This window comes from Acipenser ruthenus, chromosome 4, assembly GCF_902713425.1.
Source record: "Acipenser ruthenus chromosome 4, fAciRut3.2 maternal haplotype, whole genome shotgun sequence".
Lineage (NCBI taxonomy): Eukaryota > Metazoa > Chordata > Actinopteri > Acipenseriformes > Acipenseridae > Acipenser > Acipenser ruthenus.
Genome location: NC_081192.1, coordinates 54036992 through 54056081, shown reverse-complemented (window position 1 = coordinate 54056081; position 19090 = coordinate 54036992). Strand labels below are relative to the sequence as shown.

The 19090-nt window shown below is 37.5% G+C and overlaps 1 protein-coding gene across 1 annotated transcript in view; it reads left to right on the top strand.

Moving 5' to 3' along the window:
* Positions 1-7114: 7114 nt before the first annotated feature.
* The window catches only part of LOC117400218 (tensin-3-like), a 185953-nt gene continuing 173977 nt past the window's right edge, over positions 7115-19090 (top strand). The window contains exon 1 of the mRNA XM_059022543.1: positions 7115-7239. Within this exon, the coding sequence (XP_058878526.1) occupies positions 7147-7239 (93 nt within the window). The 5' untranslated portion in view covers positions 7115-7146. The remainder of the gene's footprint in view (positions 7240-19090) is intronic.

Below are 19090 nucleotides of genomic sequence, written 5' to 3'. Positions count from 1 at the left end.
TAATGGTAAAGTTAATGCACTTTTCCCTGGAATATGCTTCAGTATGTTTGACATTCAGTATTAAATGTAAAAACTGATAATGTTTCTGGGTACTGTTAAGCCATACTACTGAATAGAAAGTCTGTAGCAATTTTCCACATATACATGAATATTTGTGGCAAAGTGGCTGCTGATTAAGACCGGATGAGGTGATGCAGTGCAGAAACAAACACACGTGAAAACTGTAATCCAATTTGGAAATGTTATTTTTATTTTTACACAAATCCCGGTCTGTCGACCAAACAATAATCCTCCAGCAATACACCCCTGGAAAATAATAACGATTTGTAAACACAAACAAATAATAACACGTTATCCGCTCCCACAATACTACTAACACAAATCACCGGTCCGGGTGCGTGCAGTAGTGCTCAAGGTGGGTGATAACAAATAACAGTGACTGTGGTGTTGTTGTTCCGGGTAGTGGCGGCCCAAGGCGACAGCTCCGGAGACGTGTTAGCCGTCTAGTGAATTTACAAACAGAAGACAATTACTAACAGTGCTACAAACAAACAAAACACTCACAAATACTTTTTTTACTTTTTGGGAACTCTCCCGGTCCTTCCAGTACTGTGCGTCTCTGAACCCAAGCGAAGGAACCGATTACAAGTCTCCATCCCCTTTTTATGCTGTCATGCATGACCTCTTGGTAAACTAACGCAACTGCCTTACAATCAGCAACTGCTACATGACCTTCCAGGTCAATACGTTCTTGCAACAGAGACTCGCCTTCTTCCAGACTAGCCAACTCCTCGACCCGGGAAAGAACTGTCAGTCCAGCCCGTCAAAAGAACTCTGTCCTCGCTGCTTAGCGCCCTCACAGGTCGGGAGGGAGATTTACAACCAGAACTCATTATATTTGACAATATTGCATCAAGTAAAATTTCAGTCATTCGGCAGTAACATGAATAAACTGGAGAGAAGTAACTGCATATTTCAATAATAAAATGCATTTGCTTTCTAATGCCTATCATTTAAAAATAAAACAAAATAAAACAGAAATCATATTACACACTGTTAAAAAAGATGTCTGTTTAAAATACAGCACTGAATGTTTCGGTGGGTCCTCCCTTGGCCTTGATCAGTTTTTGGCATAGACGCATTGTGAACTTGGATAGTCTCATTGCTCAATTTGTGAGGCCATTCGTAACGGTTTAACCATACTTAGGTAATAACTAAAATATTGTAATAGCATGCATTACATTCACATAAAACTTATTTAACATTTTTCTGAAACCCACATTTTAGTTACAAGGCTTTTTTCATCTGAGTTAAACCAGATTTCACCAGAAAACTGAAAAAATGTAGTTATTAAAAAAACAGATACCTTCATTTATGTTAGCTGTTCTAAACAAGGCTATTTTCCAAAATAAATTAGGAGGTTCCATTTTGTAACATTGCGATTGTAATTCTGATTTACATTTTTTATTATAATATAATCTTTACACTAGACATGCACAGCTGCAACAATATTTTAAAACAATACAATATAAGTAATCACTGGAAAATGTAAGGTAAGGCAGTAGTCATGATCAACAGTGTCTGCCAATGATAGGACTCACAGTTTGCAGGATACTGTACTGCAGCACTACAGACTTGTAGCCTTTGAATATCTTCTGAGATGCAGGGCTTGAGCAGCTGTGAATCCAATCACAACTGTTGCTCCTGGGCTTCCCTAACATAAATAAATCTTCATTTTTAAAGGAGCCCAAAGGTAGTAAAAAGAACTTGCTAACCTGAACCCAATATAAAAAATAAACAGATTTTTACAGGAGCCCTAATGCAGACAATCAATATCCTTATAAATGCAGCAGAGAGGACAGAACTTCAGAGAACGTTCACACAAGAGATACTAGTAACCAATGTTAAAAGGTCTACATAATAAAAACATATTTAAAGTAGGGTTACCATGTAGCTCCAGATTAACCGGACGCTGTGAGACAGAATGGGATTTCAAACTTGCCCCTAAATTGAAATAAATGAAGGTGTAAATGAACCATCCTTAGCTACAATTAAGAATGGTGCTTAAATACCTGCATACGCGTCAAATAATTGTATTATACTAAGAATGAATTGCAGCCAGTCGCTATTTTTTTCTGTTTGTTAAAATTCAATCGCCCATATTATTCTGCAAATACAATCGCATCATCATCTCGTTGCTCTATCGATAAATTAGCTATTCGTTCATTAAGATCTGATCAGAAGCAGCTGATCAGTGTGAATTGTTTGCTGCGCCCAAGCAATTCCACCACAGCAGGATTAATCTCAGCAAAAGTGGAGCTCATTTATACGTGAATTACTTTCAATTTAGGGGGAATTTTGAAATCCCGGTCTGTCTCAAAGCGTCTGGTTAATCTGGAGCCATATGGTAACCCTATTTAAAGGGTGCCCTTAGTAACATAGTAACGTGAAAAAGTATTTGCCCCTGTCTGATTTTCTGCATTTTTGCACATTTTTCACATTGTATTTGGTCAGATTTTTTGGTGGGTTGTAGTAGTATATTGAGGAAGTCTGAGAAAAAAAACGACACCAAAGTTTGGTGCTTTTTTTATTTGTTTGGTGTGCAAGGTAATCAAACATGCAATCTTAAGGTGTGAAAAATTGATTGCCCCCCCTCCCCCCTCCCCCAGTTAACTCAACCCAATTAAAGGGATAATTAGGGTCAGCTGTTTGAGTACTTTGGTTAACAACCAGGCCTGATTTGGGCCAGCCCTGCCCAATATAAATCTGACTAACTTTGGCCCTTACCATCAGAGTGAAGTTGTTAATTTGTCAATTAATTAATATGAAAAGCTGTACGGACGTGCAGATTTCCAATCAACCAGACAAACTTCCCAACAAACAGACAAACTTCCAACTGTCAATCTCGCACTGTGCCAAAAACACTGCAACCTTTCTAGCCAATGGGAGCACACACTAATATGTTAATCAATGAAAATCCAGCCTCACTCAAAACTGCTTCAGCCAATAATATTGTGGTTTATTAGAAAGGGTGTTTCCAAAGATATTCTATTTAACAAGATACTCGACTCCGCTGATTTTCAATGGAGACTTCCGTCTCACTGCGCGCAAAGCATTGTGGTATATACAGAAAGCTTGGCAGAATTTTTTCTATGGAGAGTCAATGGAGGTGTAAGAAATGTTGCTGATTTTTCTGCCTTTTATTGCAACTGTGATACCATTCAGTGAGTGAAAATTGTAAAGGGTACTTTAGCTGAAACCTCTCGACAGAAGGGGTACAGTTTCAAAAAAAGGTTGAAAACCCCTGACTTAGTGAATCCCAGCAAACATATTTTGCCTGACTGAAACAAAAGACTATGATGGACTTTATCAATGTTCAAAAGAACAACTTGCAGCAGTGAATTGACGTCACCACTACAGCCAGCCTGCCACACACCCCAAGCACACAGATTTATTTATTTATTTAGATAAGGTTTTTTATACAAAAGTATCGTAAAGCACTGTAAAGTACATAGCAGAAAAAAAGAACAAACCACAATACATTTGTATAGCATGTCACACATACAACTGCCACAGTCAGACCTTTTAAATAACAGTATACACATAATAATACAAAAGCAGCAATTTTAAAGTTACATTAAAACCCACTTAGATAAAGCCATTTTATAAAAATGCTTTTTTAGTCTTGACTTCAAAACTGTAATGGTCCCAGCTTCCTTGACAAACAAAGGCAGAGCATTCCATAATTTAAGAGCTCTACAAGAAAAAGCCCTTCCTCCTGTGTTGCTTTTGTAGACCCTAGGAATAACCAGCAAGCCAGCATCCTGTGATCTCAGAGTGAGGTTTGGAAGATACAGGGTCATAACTCCTGCAAATAACTAGGTGCTAATCCATTCAGCACCTTGTAAGTTAACAGCAAAATCTTAAAATGAATTCTATACTGCACAGGGAGCCAGTGTAAAGAGGCCAAAACAGGGGTAATATGTTCACTTTTCCTGGTTTTAGTCAGAATTCTAGCAGTGGTATTCTGAACAAGCTGCAAGCAGGCTATCACATGTTCTGGGACACCAGAAAAAAGTGCATTACAATATTCAATTCTAGATGAAACAAAGGCATGCATTAGTCTCTCGGCATCAAATACGGAAATAATTGGTCTAAGTTTGGCTATATTTATGGTAAAAATGGTAAAAAGATACTTTAGTAACTTCCCTAATATGAGTCTCAAATGATCGATCAGGATCAAAGATGATCCCCAAACTCTTAATTTCTAGTTTAAGTTTTGATGAGAGATTGCAAGGGTCAAGATCATGTAATCCCACATTTCCTTTTAGTTGGTTCTGTGATCCCACTAGCATAATCTCTGTTTTATCTGAATTCAACATTAGAAAATTCTGTGACATCCAATGCTTGATGTCTGTAAGGAAAGTAGATAATAACACCCAGGCAGAAGAAATTCCTGGCTTTAGGGACAAATATAGCTGGGTGTCATCAGCATCGGAAGTTCACTCCATGTCTGCGGATAATGTCACCTAACAGTAGCATATAAGTTTCCTCATCAGGTCAACATATGATGTTCTCCCATCACCACAGAACCTAAACCTCTGGGTAGGTGAGGATCCCTCATGTCCTTTGTGTTCATCACCTGCAACATTAAGGCACATTTTGACAGGATGTAAGGTGGATCTTAGCCAAGGACGCTTTACTTAGCGCCATGACCAGGTGCTGCGATGTTTGGCCTTAGCATTGGAAGACAAGCGTAACATGACCAATAAGTTGCCACCAGTTCCATCAAAACATTACACACAAAAGACAACATTCCTCCGCCCAGGAGAGCAACCGCCAAGAAAAGGTGTTAAAACCAAGCCTCGCCCAGGACAACTGGAAGCTGCTAGAGATTGGAAAATGCTGGCAGTTGTTGGTCAACGGCTTATTTTTCCACCTGAGATTGCCACCACTAACCTTCAACCAGATATTGTCTTGTGGTCTGGATCAGCACGCCTTGTTCACCTAATAGAGTTAACAGTGCCCTTGGAGGATGCTGTAGCTGAGGTGTATGAGAGGAAGAAACTGCTGTATGCTCAACTAGCCGCTGAAGCAGAACAGCGAGGCTGGAGAGTCAGAGTCCAGTGGAGGTGGGTTGTCGAGGATTTGTGGCACACTCTACAACCCGGTTTCTCAGAGACGTCGGATTCTGTGGCCAAGAGTTGCATTGCACAGTGAAGAACTTATCTGAAGTAGCAGAGAGGAGCAGCAACTGGCTGTGGTTGAGACGGAAAGATTCTGGCTGGGGATCTCAAGCACAATAGAAAGAAAGAAACGCTGATGTACAGGTAAGTAAGCTGGGTTGAGTTGAATGGGGGACGGAGGGGGTGATGCCAGAATCACCGTCGAGCCCTCTTGAAGTGTCGTGGGCTAGTTGACAAAACACTGAGGATGGAAGGTGCCCACTTGAAGACCCCAGAGATGTACCCTATTTAGCTCAATCCAGACGGTTGTCATGCTGATGCGCCGCTGGGGAGACCGTACTGTGGTTGATCCTCGGAGCCAGAATCGCAGATGTTGTGTGTGCTGATATGCTGGGGAGGCATAATAAGCTGATCCCTGGAGCCAGCATTACACTTCAGCCATCAACATCAGGCACAAGGATATCTACATCATCAGATGGAAGGAAATGCAAATGGATGGAGATGCAGATGGATCACATTAGTTTACTGTAAAGCTACGTCTTAGTTGGTGCTGATCTTGGCGAGAGTCGTGTTCAAATCAGCATGAAGTTTTAACATATACTCTCATGTAATGGAAATCATAATTATGAAAACAGCAAGGGACCTAGAATGGAGCCCTGTGGAACACCACAGACAGCTTCCTGTAATGCCGATTTTACCTCCCCAATAGAGACGAACTGAAACCTATCGGAAAGATAAGATTTGAACAAGGATAGGACAAGGCCAGACAGACCTGTGCTTTCAAGATGATTCAGTAGGATGGAATGGTCTACAGTATCAAAGACAGCACTTAGATCAAAAAGAATTAATACTGATGGAAAGCCCAAGTCCGAGCTTATCAGCAAATTGTTCACAACTCTGACAAGGGCCGTCTCGATGCTATGTGCAGCACAAAAAACCCCAAAAGACTCACAGCTGTAATTGCTGCCAAAGGTGGTTCTACCAAGTATTGACTCAGGGGGGTGAATACTTATCTTACCAAGACACTTCAGTTTTTTTTTTTATTTTTCATTAACTATTGTTTCACAATAAAAATTCTCTTGCCACTTCAAAGTGTTGAGTAGGTTGTGTAAATCAAAGGAAAAAAAATCCCATTTAAATGCATCAAGATTTCAGGTTGTAACACAACAAACTGAAAAAGTCCAAGGGGGGTGAATACTTACTATAGGCACTGTATATGGAACACTATACCTTTAAGGAAATCAAGACAATGGATTTAGTCTTTCTTGTCAGGACCTTGCAGAAAGTCCTTACTGTTTGGGGCTGACAATAAATTACATTCAAAGTCACAACACCTCAAGAAGAAAACAAAAATGGCCTGGTCTGTCTTCAGTTTAATAGAGACACGAGATGGCTTTAAACAAGCTGTGTGAAAAGCCCTTCTAGAAACTGATTGGATTTAGTTTATTGTATTATCTTAAAAGAGCTATGTCTCTCTTGTGTTGTCGTTCACTGAAGAGGAATTGATAATATGGTTGGTAAAAGTGAAAGGGACAGCTCTTTGAAAGATGGTGTGAAAGATTATTAACCCAAGATATGCACATAGGAGAAGTGGATTAGAGTTTATGACTGAAAATAGAACTAGTGAACTAGACGCTAATTAGACAGTGAATATCTGGGGTTATCTCTGCAGTTTCTTGCTGCATTGGTGTTCAGCTATGTGTTGGGAACGAATGCTGACATCTGAAATGCCCTGTGGAGCCTCTTGGGTCAGGGAGCTAGCCAATCCCTAGACAGACAGGATTAGGAAGGTGGAAGTGGGGAGTGTCCTACATCATACTGTGAGCAGAAGGTGAAAACACACACACTCACTCAATCCTCCTCCATGCAGAATGGATTAAGGACTTTCACAGGAAGGTGGACTTTCTTATTGACTGTGAAACCTGGACTAGGCACCTCCACAGATTAGTTTGGGGACAAAATGCCAGGTGTTCATTTTCACTGCTGTCGCAAGAAGACACAGAAAAAAACACTTGAATGCTCTGTCCCGCTCTTGTCACATGGTGCTAAACGGGTATGGCTTTTTATACTTAATTATGAATTATGTATGTTAATGTCTCAAGTAGAATATTTATTACGGGTATGCTTTAGTGGGCTTTTCTGGAGACCTGGTTTTCTTAATTGTATGAATAAGCCACAGTTTCAGTCACAATGGTGGGATTGTATTCATTGCTCTGCATAGCCATAATATCATTAGTTGCAAGGTAAGATAGTGACAAGGACTAAAATGAAATGTCTCTTTGCTGAAAGCAAGCCAAGTTGTTACTTATATCAGGAAAGAGGTCTTCTGTCCATTCGTGTTTCAGTACTTGCTTCCATTAGAGGGAATGTCATTTCTAGTTATTTGAACTTGTATTCTGTGAAACAGGAGATGCCATTTCTACTTATTATCAGTTTGTATTTTGCTGCAAAAGAAATGCCACTTTCATTTGCATTTTTCTTGCAACTGATACAGTGATGCCAGTTTTAGTATTTATTTATTTCCTTCTACTTCATCTTTTGTATTATGATGGGTTAAAATATATAAGAAAATATATTACTTATATTTAAATACTGAGCTTGGACTGTAGCAATATTAGTACTACTTGTATTAAAATGAATATTTAAAATCTGTATGCATTGCATCAAAATCAAATACATCATATATACAGTATATTAGCAATAAAACCCTCATCATGGACCATTTGGCTATTACAAAAAAAAACAGGATTTTTGCTTTAATATTTTAATGTTACAGCACAATTAACTATCATTTGTGTTTGTTTTGACTGTATTTATTTTGTTTTTCATTATTTTTATGTATCCTGCCACATGAGCACTCAAAAATGAATGTTCTACAAAATATAATCCTCCATTATAACAATGTTGCATTTGAGCTTCTCTATAAAATGAGTGTACAAAACAGCATTTTTAAAACACATTTTTGCCATCATGTTACTGATTTCCCCCCCCCTGAGGTCTGGTATACTTGCAGGCCATTAGCAGTAGTAGTCTCGAGTCCAGTTCTAAATTAGATCGCATCTGTTAGTGCAGTTTGTCACAAGTGTGGACACTGTAATACCAAACTACATCTTTTTGTGCATCCTCCAATATCCCAAAAAGGCTTTCTGATATGTTTTGAGAATGACTATCAGTACTGCTGTACCGTATACAATTTCTGAGGCTTGTTGTAAAATGGTGGATGATGGAGCGACGTGGTGCCGAAATCAAGGCACATTGATATCTGGAGCGATGAAATCAGTCAAGGAGAACTTCAGAGTTCAAAACGAAACACACACATTATGATAAAATGTACCTTGTGTTTTTAAGAAACAGCCAAAACGTTCATGCTAAGAAGCGCTATGTCTTCCGTGGGCATGGACTCCATATCTGCCGGGTTGTAAACATAAAATACAGTGCATGGTGGGATACTGTCATATTAAGTCTCACAGTCCATTGCTCTGCTACTGTAACCAAACTATTTTAACCCGACAAAACATGAAACAGTACTTTCATGTGCATGCTTTGAGCTGGATTAATTAAAACGTTTTTGAGTACGGTTCTCGAGATCGGTTATATAGGTTATGACGGGGCCTTATCGCTCACATGGGTTGGATCTAGTCCAGTTTATGGATAAAGATAGAAAGCTGGCAGATTCTTTGGACATTTCATTATATACATTTAATGATCATATTTTAACATGCTGTAAATAAAACATTACCCTTTTAAATGACTCCTACACGTTTTATTGCAGTACGGACTTAGTGCACTGGGGCAGCTGCTCAGTCGATGCCTTCTACTAGCAATAGTATTTTCAGAGGCACATATTGTACAACAAAGTCAGCGATTTTTCTATTTTAACAAAACAATGCAGCACACGTTCACTTTTTTCATGTGAATTGTTCTATTTTAATATAATACATGGATGAAGAATATATTTGCATCCTGAGCCATTCGAAAAAAAAGGCATAATACTGCAGTAGTGACATCAAAATTGTATATTCGTCTAGAAGATTATACTTGACCTTTTGATCCATATTTGACTCCTGTGCACCCCGACCACTTTCAAACAAAATGTCTAATTTTAAGTCACTCGACAACACTCACAATTTGTGGTTTTTAGGCACTTTTAACAAATCTGTCTCTGGTTTGGTTTACATACACATGAAAATTGACTCTACAGTCATGACTGTGTGACGTTGTCACGCAAATACATCATGAAACAGCAAAAAGATGTCCTTTTGGCAGAGTGACTTTAAGGGCAGGGTCAATCACTTTCTCACGACAAAAACAGCTGTAAAAACCCATGTGAACCGGAGCAGGAATCGTGCTTGTGGCTCATGAGGTTTCAGCAGTCAAGATCCCGTTATTCAGACTTAATCTCACCTAATCTCCAGCAGAAAGGCCGTACAAAACATACACACCACCCCAACACACACACACACACAATGTACATTTATGGACTACTTTAAAGAACTGCCGCGGTACATTTTGAACATCATCACTATTAAAATGAAAGACAAACTATCAGATACAACTCAAAAGTTTTATTCAAGCACATCAATCAAACAACTACACAGCCGAAATGCTGTATTTACATGAACAATTAAACATAAAAGGGTTTATTTTCTAACTTACCACATATAATGCACTACTTCAAAAAAATGAAAAAAAAACTATAATAAAATAAACATTTCAAAACAAACTTGTGTCTAAACAGGTTTATGTACATACAAAACTGTAAAAACAAAAGTAGTGTTTAATCTAAAATGAAAGTAATAAATGATTTCTTGGAAACACCACCTCTGTCTCCACCAACGGCAGCACCAACCAAGCGAACAAAACAAATAATTTTCCACTCTGACAGCGACTAAAAAATAAAATAAAAAGCATACCCCATTGAAACACCTTTTCCTTAAAAATAATATATTTTTTGCAGTTCAATAACTACCCAGTTTAATTCACCGTTCCTGAATTATCAAACAGTCTTGTAGTGTACGATGTCACATAAACCCTAGATGGAATTCTTTTCCTGTAACTCACTGAATCCCATCTATTATTTTCTTTGATTTTAGCACCGTTGCACTTGTTTATTTACAATAAACAAATAAACCAAACAAAAGCCTAACTAAACTTTTCTGGAAAGGCCCTAACTAACACGCTGGAAGGCTGTGCCATTTACCAGCAAGGAAACAATGTACACACAGTACCTTTCTCTGGGACTACACAGGTCTCCGGCCATGCGGCTTCACAGCCTGGCACACAGCCCTGACTACAGGGTTTCCAAACCTTTTATGCAGAGCCCTCATTAACTCAATTGGAGCCAGGTGTTCCTCTCTGGCTCCTCCCTCTACTCTGCCATTATATATATATATACACACACACACAGTATTAGAGGTCGGCACGGATAGAAAATCTGGAATCGGGTACATGCCGTGAAAAAAATCACATATATTAATGTTTTAAGTGCATGACACATATTTAAATACTATATAGTACACACACATTTAGTCCCTTCAGATCTGTAGACTTGTGTAACCTTTTTCAGTACTCTAAAGTACTGTAAAGTAGTTTTAGTAGTATCAAAATACTACTACTACGACTATTACTACGACTACTAATAATAATAAACATCTCAGTTTGAATACAGTTATGTTAAATGCGCTTCGTGCTGCGGGATTCTTTGCGACATCTATTGGCCATATTTCACTGTTGTTGTTAATGCAATGTTGTGTTGTCCTGTACTTGTATTGATTCAGGGTGATGCAAGGATTCCAATAATGGAGGTTTTATTTATTTTCTGAATTGGAACACAGAGTAGTTCACACAAAGCAAAAGTATAGACAAGGAGAATATATTACTGCTTCTTATCTTTCTCTTGCTTTTCCTGTGTGTCCCTTTTTGTCACATTTGGTTTGTTCTAATTTTATCATTCATTGGTCACTCTATGGCAAATACAATAGTCCAAAATGAAACTTAAAGGGGTAGTTCTCCAAATCTGAACTGACAAATAAACGTAAATATTTCATTAACATGGCATCCAAGCAAAGCATTGTGAGCAAAGTTTTTCTCATACTGATTTAATTTGGTATTTTGCACCTACGCATTTTGGAGTGCGTATGCTTTTTCTTAGCAAATCTACTTCATTAAAATAAAATAAAAATAAAAATGTTTATTGTTTTCAGTATGTTTTCTGGGGTACACCGCTCACAATACTTTAGTTATTTGTTTATTTATTTTTAGATAAAGGCTACTTATTTGATCTTTTTAGTAAGAAACTATATCTGCACAATAACTATAGATAAAGCATTCCGTATTGCAATTATTAAGGATAATTAAGAGTTATCAACCCAACAGGATGTTATGTTGTTTTCTTTCCGATTTATTTCCTGAGAAGAATAGTCACCGCAGTTATTATTATTATTGAGGTGTGCTTGCCTCCCTTATGACTGCATTGTCATATTTGCTCCATTTTCTTTGAATTCTCAAATTAATAATCGATACCCGGGTAGTAAAAAGAGACCCGGATCGGGTAATTAAAAACACGACGGGTACCCTCTTATATATAAACTGTTCATTATTTAACTTTTTAATGTCCTATGATGTTTATCATCCTTATGTTTTCACTTAATAAAGTTGTCTATTTGGCACTGAAGCAGACTTTGTATCACATTACATTCTTGCTTGTATTTTTAGTTTAAAAATAAAAAATGAGAGTAAAAAGGTAATCGTGCTTCACCTGACAGTGAGTCTGTTCTGTATGATTATTTTGGCTTTCTTTTAAAATAACTAGTCTTCAAGCAATTGGTCAAGACAATGTTTCGTTATAGATATTGATTTTTATGTGTGGGGGGGAGGGGGGGGGGCACACTGGATTTTGAGTGTGCATAGTAGGGATGTTGCCCCTGATATGGAACAACTCTTACTGTCTGACATAGAACACATTTTACGTTTTTTTTATTAAAATCTTTCTTTTTTTAATATTATTTGCCTTACTTGAGTCCTGACATTGGATTAAAAAAAAGTTAATAATTACACTTTACAATTTCACCGTGAAGGGAAATTAATTAACCAACATGAACTAATAGGTACATTTTGTGTATTTTTTTATTTTTGAGGGAATGTATGAAAATAACTTCTAATTTGAAACAGGGACAGTCGCACTGTGTTGTACATTCTACGCTATTTTAATGGTGCCGCATAAAACCAATTTTGACTAAAAGCATAAAAACACTATTACCCAGCTTCTAAGGCTGCCCGCCTCAAAGCCAGTGTTTACTTAATTTCAGCAGTCCTGGAACTTTGAGAAGCTTAACTGAGTGCTGACAGCATATTCCTGACAAAGGCATTGGGTGCTTCTCTATGTAAACACAGTGCTGGGCAAGCCTTGTTTTTAATTAGCACTTAGTTTCCCCCCCATTTCTTCTTAGTAGCCTATTTACTGAGTTTGAAAGATGTTATGTGAATATTTGCCATCAGCATACATTTTAAACTTGTGGTCATTATTTAGATGGTTTCTAGTCCTAGGGAGTAGTTTATTTCATATTTACTAAAATGAGAGAAAACACATACATGTGCAATTGTGTGTGTCTGTAATATGGTACCACTGATAGAAGAGCTATACTAGTTTCTAATGGTTTCTGTCTAGTTGTCCCTGATTTGTGTAATAATGTTTGTACCTACATCTTACTGACACATCTCTTACATTTATAAAGCTATCAGCCTCATACAGAGTTTATACAGTAGCAGCTATAAAGCAATGAAATTGGCTGAAAGAATCGTCTTTCAAATTTTTCTTATACAGTATGCCAAAAGAAAATGCTACATAAATAAATCACATAGATTAGATTTGTTAAAGTAGCAATATTACATTTTAACCTCCTATCCATTTTGTATTTCAGTCAAAAAGTGCATTAGGTGAGCTGTCAAGCTTCATCTTCTTTTCATGTAAATACCGGAGCCGCAACTCTGCATTCAACATGACAAAAAGATTAGAAGCTAGTAGAACATCCTGCTTCCTTGATGATGGATCTTGAGCTAACAGAATGAGGACAGATGTAACTGGAAATGGAAGTTTGCATTAATCTATTAACCACTAAGTACTTCAAAGTGCCACTAACATTAAAGATGTGTAGGTTTTTTTTTTTATTGAGGCAGTGAGTGCAACTTCACCACTCAGTGGGTAATTCCTCTTGTTAGCTAGTTTTTATGTGACATTCCGGACAGTTTACGTTTGTCCACTTTTAATTTGAAAGGTCCTGTTTGTTCAGTCGAAGAGGAAAAGTCTTAGGCATCATCTAGTAAAGATTTAGAAGTGAAAATATAGGGGTGAAGAATGAAGTGGGTTTTTTTGCATTTAATTAAACATAGCTAGAAAATAACTCGGCATCCATGGTAACTTCATTTCTGTTTAATTTTGTTTTAAAAACAACAACAACTAATATCTAATAGTTTACGGTTCTGCCAAAGGTATCTTGTGATTGCTTGGGCATGTCAGCACATTCACTTTTCTATAGCCTGAACACACAAAGGTAATTCTTTAACCTGGTCCTTGACCTGAATGTGTTGACATCCTAAAGATATGCTCCAGGCTATCTGTGAGACTACTGTAATCCAATGCAAATCATTGTCAGCTCTGGCTATTTATTCAGACCTGTAAATAGCCATTTACATTTTTCTGTGAAAGGAAGAGTATGTATGAATGGCTGCATGGATGATTCTAAAACGGGCAGTAAGATTTTTGTTTGTCTTTTCTTGAGCAGTCAGTCACGTTGATGTTTGTGTATTCGGGCGGTCATGTCTTTTATTGGTGATTTTAATACACACATCACTAAGTGATAGTGCCCCTCGATGATGGCTGTACCACGTGATAGTTGACCAGGACAGGAGTTATGCGTCCCGAGCCAAAGGCGAGGTCAACTATCACACGGTAGAGCCCTCATCGAGAGGGCACTATCGCTATTAGAAAATTATTTTTACCGTTGTTTTCTTAAAGCACCTTCAAACCTAGATTGAACTTGTATTGGTACGTTGGGTACCTTTCGCTGAGGTTTTTAAAAATTTTAAAATAAAGAACAAGCATGACATACATATAAAGAGAAAAACAATTAGTTTGTATTTAGTAAATCAATTTTTATTTTTTATTAACTTGTTAGGGTTTTAAACCGCTATTTATAATCAGGACATTGCCTGAGGAATGAACTGAGCAATTACTGGACAGTCCGTGTACGATGGAGTCTGAACTACCAATACCATCTCTCATTGAATACCACTCTAAAATGCCTTCTAAATCAAATGTTTCTACCTTCAGCCAAAGCCTTTCTCTCCTGAATCTATATATGAATGGAGAAATATTACTGAACTGGCCACGTCTTGCTTTGTTGTTGTTGAAAGATGCTGTGCTGTGTCTTGGCAGTTGCAGGTACAGGATTAGTTGCTTTCGTCGATGCAAAGTATTGATTGGCTTGTTTTTGTGGATACTAAAATTAATTTGGACCAATTGTGTCTTTGTTTAGTATTTACTGTCCAATAGATGTGAACTACACTTAAAAATACAGCACTTGATTTTAAATTTGATTCACAGTTGGTGCCGAGACGTTCCAGCGGGCATCTACCGTCTATTAGAGCCCGCTAGAGCTGGAAGCTGATTGGCTGATGGTTCTGAATAGTTTTCTAATCGAATTTAAAACACAGCCATTTTTGAGAAGAGAAATTTGGTTTAAAAAGTGCGTCTTAAATTCGAAGGAACATGGTATAGTGTGACAATCTGTGTACTATAGAACTTGTTAGCAGGTCTGGCTAACTGTATTCCCACAGTGTGTGGCAAGTACTGCTTTATTACATAGCTCCAGATCTGTCTCAGTATTTGCAGGGAAAACAAACAAACAAGCCTTCCACTGTCCTCTTTACTGTTCCATGTGTCAGTGGCTTGAATTTCTGTTTCTGTAAGGCCTAAAGTACACTATTCTCTTGCATGGGATCAAGGCCAAGGGATGACCGAATCAGTCAATGGTGGTGCCCGTGTTCAAAGTATAAGTATAAATCACATGCAGTCAGTCATGTGTGAGAAGTACTGTCTTAGTATTTGTCTTCAGGTTGGCGGAGGTAGGACAGCCACATATTCAAAAGACTGTGCTTTAAAGTTGGTCCTATACCCCCGCAGGAGGGGATACATGTCATGAACAGAAGCAACATGGCTACGCAGGGAGCTAGCAAGTGTTTGCAAAAAAATGATGCTGAAACCTCAGAGAGTGAGGAGGATGACTTTTTTTAAAGGGACTTCAGAAGGAACATTATTTAACACCGAAAATCCTTATCAATACGATCCAAACCACATCAGTTTGACCTGTATCCTTACCTTTTTTCTTCTTGTATACAGCTAGATTACTAGACTTTCTATCTATCCATCTATCTTCAGTTGCAGAAGAAAGTATTGGCATCCTTCAATTGAAACAATGGTGGCGTTTACATGCACAAGTGTGGAAGGGTGGTGGGCAATTCACTGACACACAGGAGACAAAACTTTATTTGTAACGCTGCTCAGACGCACTGATTTATTTTTTTACCAGCAGAGGGCGCTGTTGTCCGTGGCCTGAATACTGCCAACAGTAATCAGGACCACAGGGTTACCAATACAGTATATACTCCAGTGCACATACAAGTGCTCAAAATAATAATGAAAACAAAAGGCACAAAGAAAAAGGGAAAACAAAACACTACTAACAAAACTACAAAATAAAGGTGCTGCACTCTGCAGCGTTTCCCCGACCGTCGCTACCCGCACGGTCCGGGTCTCCATCCTACACTCCACCGTTCCCTCAGACTACGGTCTATACTTTTGGGCCTGCCCACGGTTTCTCCGCTACCCCTATATTTATTTTATTTTATTTTATTTTATTTTATTTTATTTTGTTTTCTTTTCTTTTCATTCTCCGGCCGTTCTCAGTCTAGCAATAGAGCTTCAGCTCGCTCGTTTGTTGTCCTATAGGGGCCAACCTGAGGGAACAACAGAGCTTTATTTTATAGGCTCAGCAGTCCACCAAGGCCCGCCTCCCAATTTACTTTTACCATTTTAGTAGACTGCTAGAAATACTTTGTTGAGGGTTACAGCACTTTCCAAAGCATGAAGCTCCCATCTCAGTACTTGTTAGTGGATATTGTGAAAGCATCTCATTTATTATTTATCTAAAGGAGAAGTGTATTTAGGCACCACCTTTAGCAATGGGTACTGATGGACAACTTGTGACTATGACTTGCTGCTAATTTGTCTATTCAGTGTAACCCTTTTTTCTTATTTTTGTCTATGAAGAAAGGCTTAGTTTTTAGTTATAGTGAAAAGACTGTAAATTCAGTGATTTTGCTCATTTGAGGGTGGTCTGTCTCGGATAAATTTTGAAGACTGCCAGTACCCTTCTTGGGTTTTTGGTGAACAGAAGATTGAACATCCATCAGCGTGAAATCCACTAAATCCATCAACAATATATATTTATTTTTAATGATGAACACAGTTTCATTACAGCTCAATTGGGTGGTCTTTGGAACTAACTTAGATGTTCAGTGGTGTGTGTTCGCGACTAAACACCTCCATGCTGATGTCACTCAACATCACAGATATTATAGAAATGTAATACTCTTTTTGCTAAAGTAGATGCTACTTGCATTATTTAGTGTGGAATGATATGAGGACATTATACTTTGTGCATGGTGTAATAAGAGCTTACCCAGTTTTGGTTTTGCTGAAACTACAACTTTCTTTCTCCCCTGTCTGTTTTTTTGTCAGTGACAAAAAGTGGGTATCCTGTACTTAAGTGACAGGCAGGTCTAAAGCTGTAAAATCTTCATAAAATATGCATAACCAAGAAAGTGATTGGGGGAGTGGGTTTTTTAAAACAATTCCTCAAGCAGAATTAATCATGTTTTTGAGCAATGGTTTATAGCCCAGTAAATCCCTAAAAGCTATTTGGCGCACTCTGCTGGAAAAGATAAGTATTAAGTTTACACTTCAAACTGCACCGCAGGAGTGTGACTTGTCTCCCGTTACCACACAAATTGAGGTAGTACTGGGGTCCATCCCCTTGGGACCCACTGTAGCTGTAGATGTATGTAATGTTTTTAAATCTCTCAGCTGTCAATGGCTATGTTTACAACAAACACTGAGGTTGCACTCTATGATAGAAGCAATATTATTCCTGAAATAAAATCCACAAAAAAAGTAATTTTGTTTTATTTTGACATGGGTTTACAACAAACTTCAAAGTGTCGCGTTCATTCCATTGAGATTCCCTCATAGCACAAACAAGAATTATTCATGTGCTGTGTTAAAGTTGTGCCACTAGCACACCACTACGACTAACAATTGATGCCTTTCTTTAAAAAAAATGAAGTACTATTAATATGTGCTTTGTTATATGGTTACCTCTCATACTCAGCAATGCAACCTCCAGAATAGCTTCACTGTATGTCAAACAAAATGTGTCTGGTAAAATATATATGATTTATAACTCCAAATTATTTCATTTTCAAAGAAAGACTATAACAAATATCAACTTTATAAAGGAAATACTTTTATTTAAAATTAGGTCAATTAATCACAGTTAACTCCTGTGACTAACATGTATATATATATTTTTTAGATTATTGTTTTTTAATGCATGTTAATTGCCGTCTTTATCTTCTCAGCATACTGTAATTAATTCCCTGCAGCACTGTTTTAATATACTCGAGTGCAGTCGTTGTTTGAATAGAAAGTTAGTCACGGAACTGTATTATGAAGCAAAGCACTAAAAGAGAAGGACTCATGAATGTGAAGTTTATTTTTTTAAACTTTCTGACAGTTCATTGGATAGAAAGACTGTTACTTGTATCTGTTAGTTCCAGTATCACAGAATGCATCTAGTCTGCTGTACCTCCTGCATGCTGTAAACACACCTTCACTTCTCAAAATACACTTTCTAACAGTTCTTCTGCTACAGGCAGCAATGACAGAAAAACAAATGAAACCCGTCCGTTTCAGCGGAGTACCTTTTTTTAAAATTCAGGATTTCTGCAACTCTGTGAATCAAGCTACATCACGTCAGTACGATACAGGGTGTCCCACTTGAAATTAGCCCCATAAGTATTTCAGTTTGATGTTGGCATTCAGTCCATGTTCACATTGGGAGTTTGTAATAACGAGGATTCCTGTACATGTCTGTGTTGCTCCACCATGGGATTAGTTATTTATTATTGATTTGTATATTGTAATGCTTGTTCTACCTACAGGGGCTACTTTCAGTGGGACACCCCGTATAACCAATGCTGGTGCAAAGTGGATAGCTACCGATCTTTAATTTGATTTCAATTACCACATTTATTTTAAAATATATTGTTTACAATTAGGAACATATAACCATTACTCACTGAACACTTTGTTTTATTAAAATAGGTTCAAGTTATAACAAAATATTTAATGCCCCTTTTAAATTAAACTGATAAGAAAATATACAGTTTAATTTGAAATGCAGTAAAGTGAGTAATAAACCAACTCCATTGTGATTGAGCAGTTGGTTCAAACAATTTAACAGCAAATGCTGGAGTAGTTTTTCTGTATTATTAAAATATAAAACCATAAAGAGGGGCCAACAAAATGAATCCAGAAATAAGGAAACAAGGTTTTTGATGCACTGTATTTTGGACAATGCTAATAATAATATTAATAATAATAGTAATAATATCAGTAATAAAACAAATTTTAATGAGTTGGATGCAGTAATTGTATCAATTAAAAATTAGATTAAAACCAAGATTAACGATTAAATTTGTAATTGTGATTCATTTTTTAAATCGCTTGACAGCCCTAATTAAAATATTTTCCAACAGCATGATTCGATGCTATGATTTTAAGGACT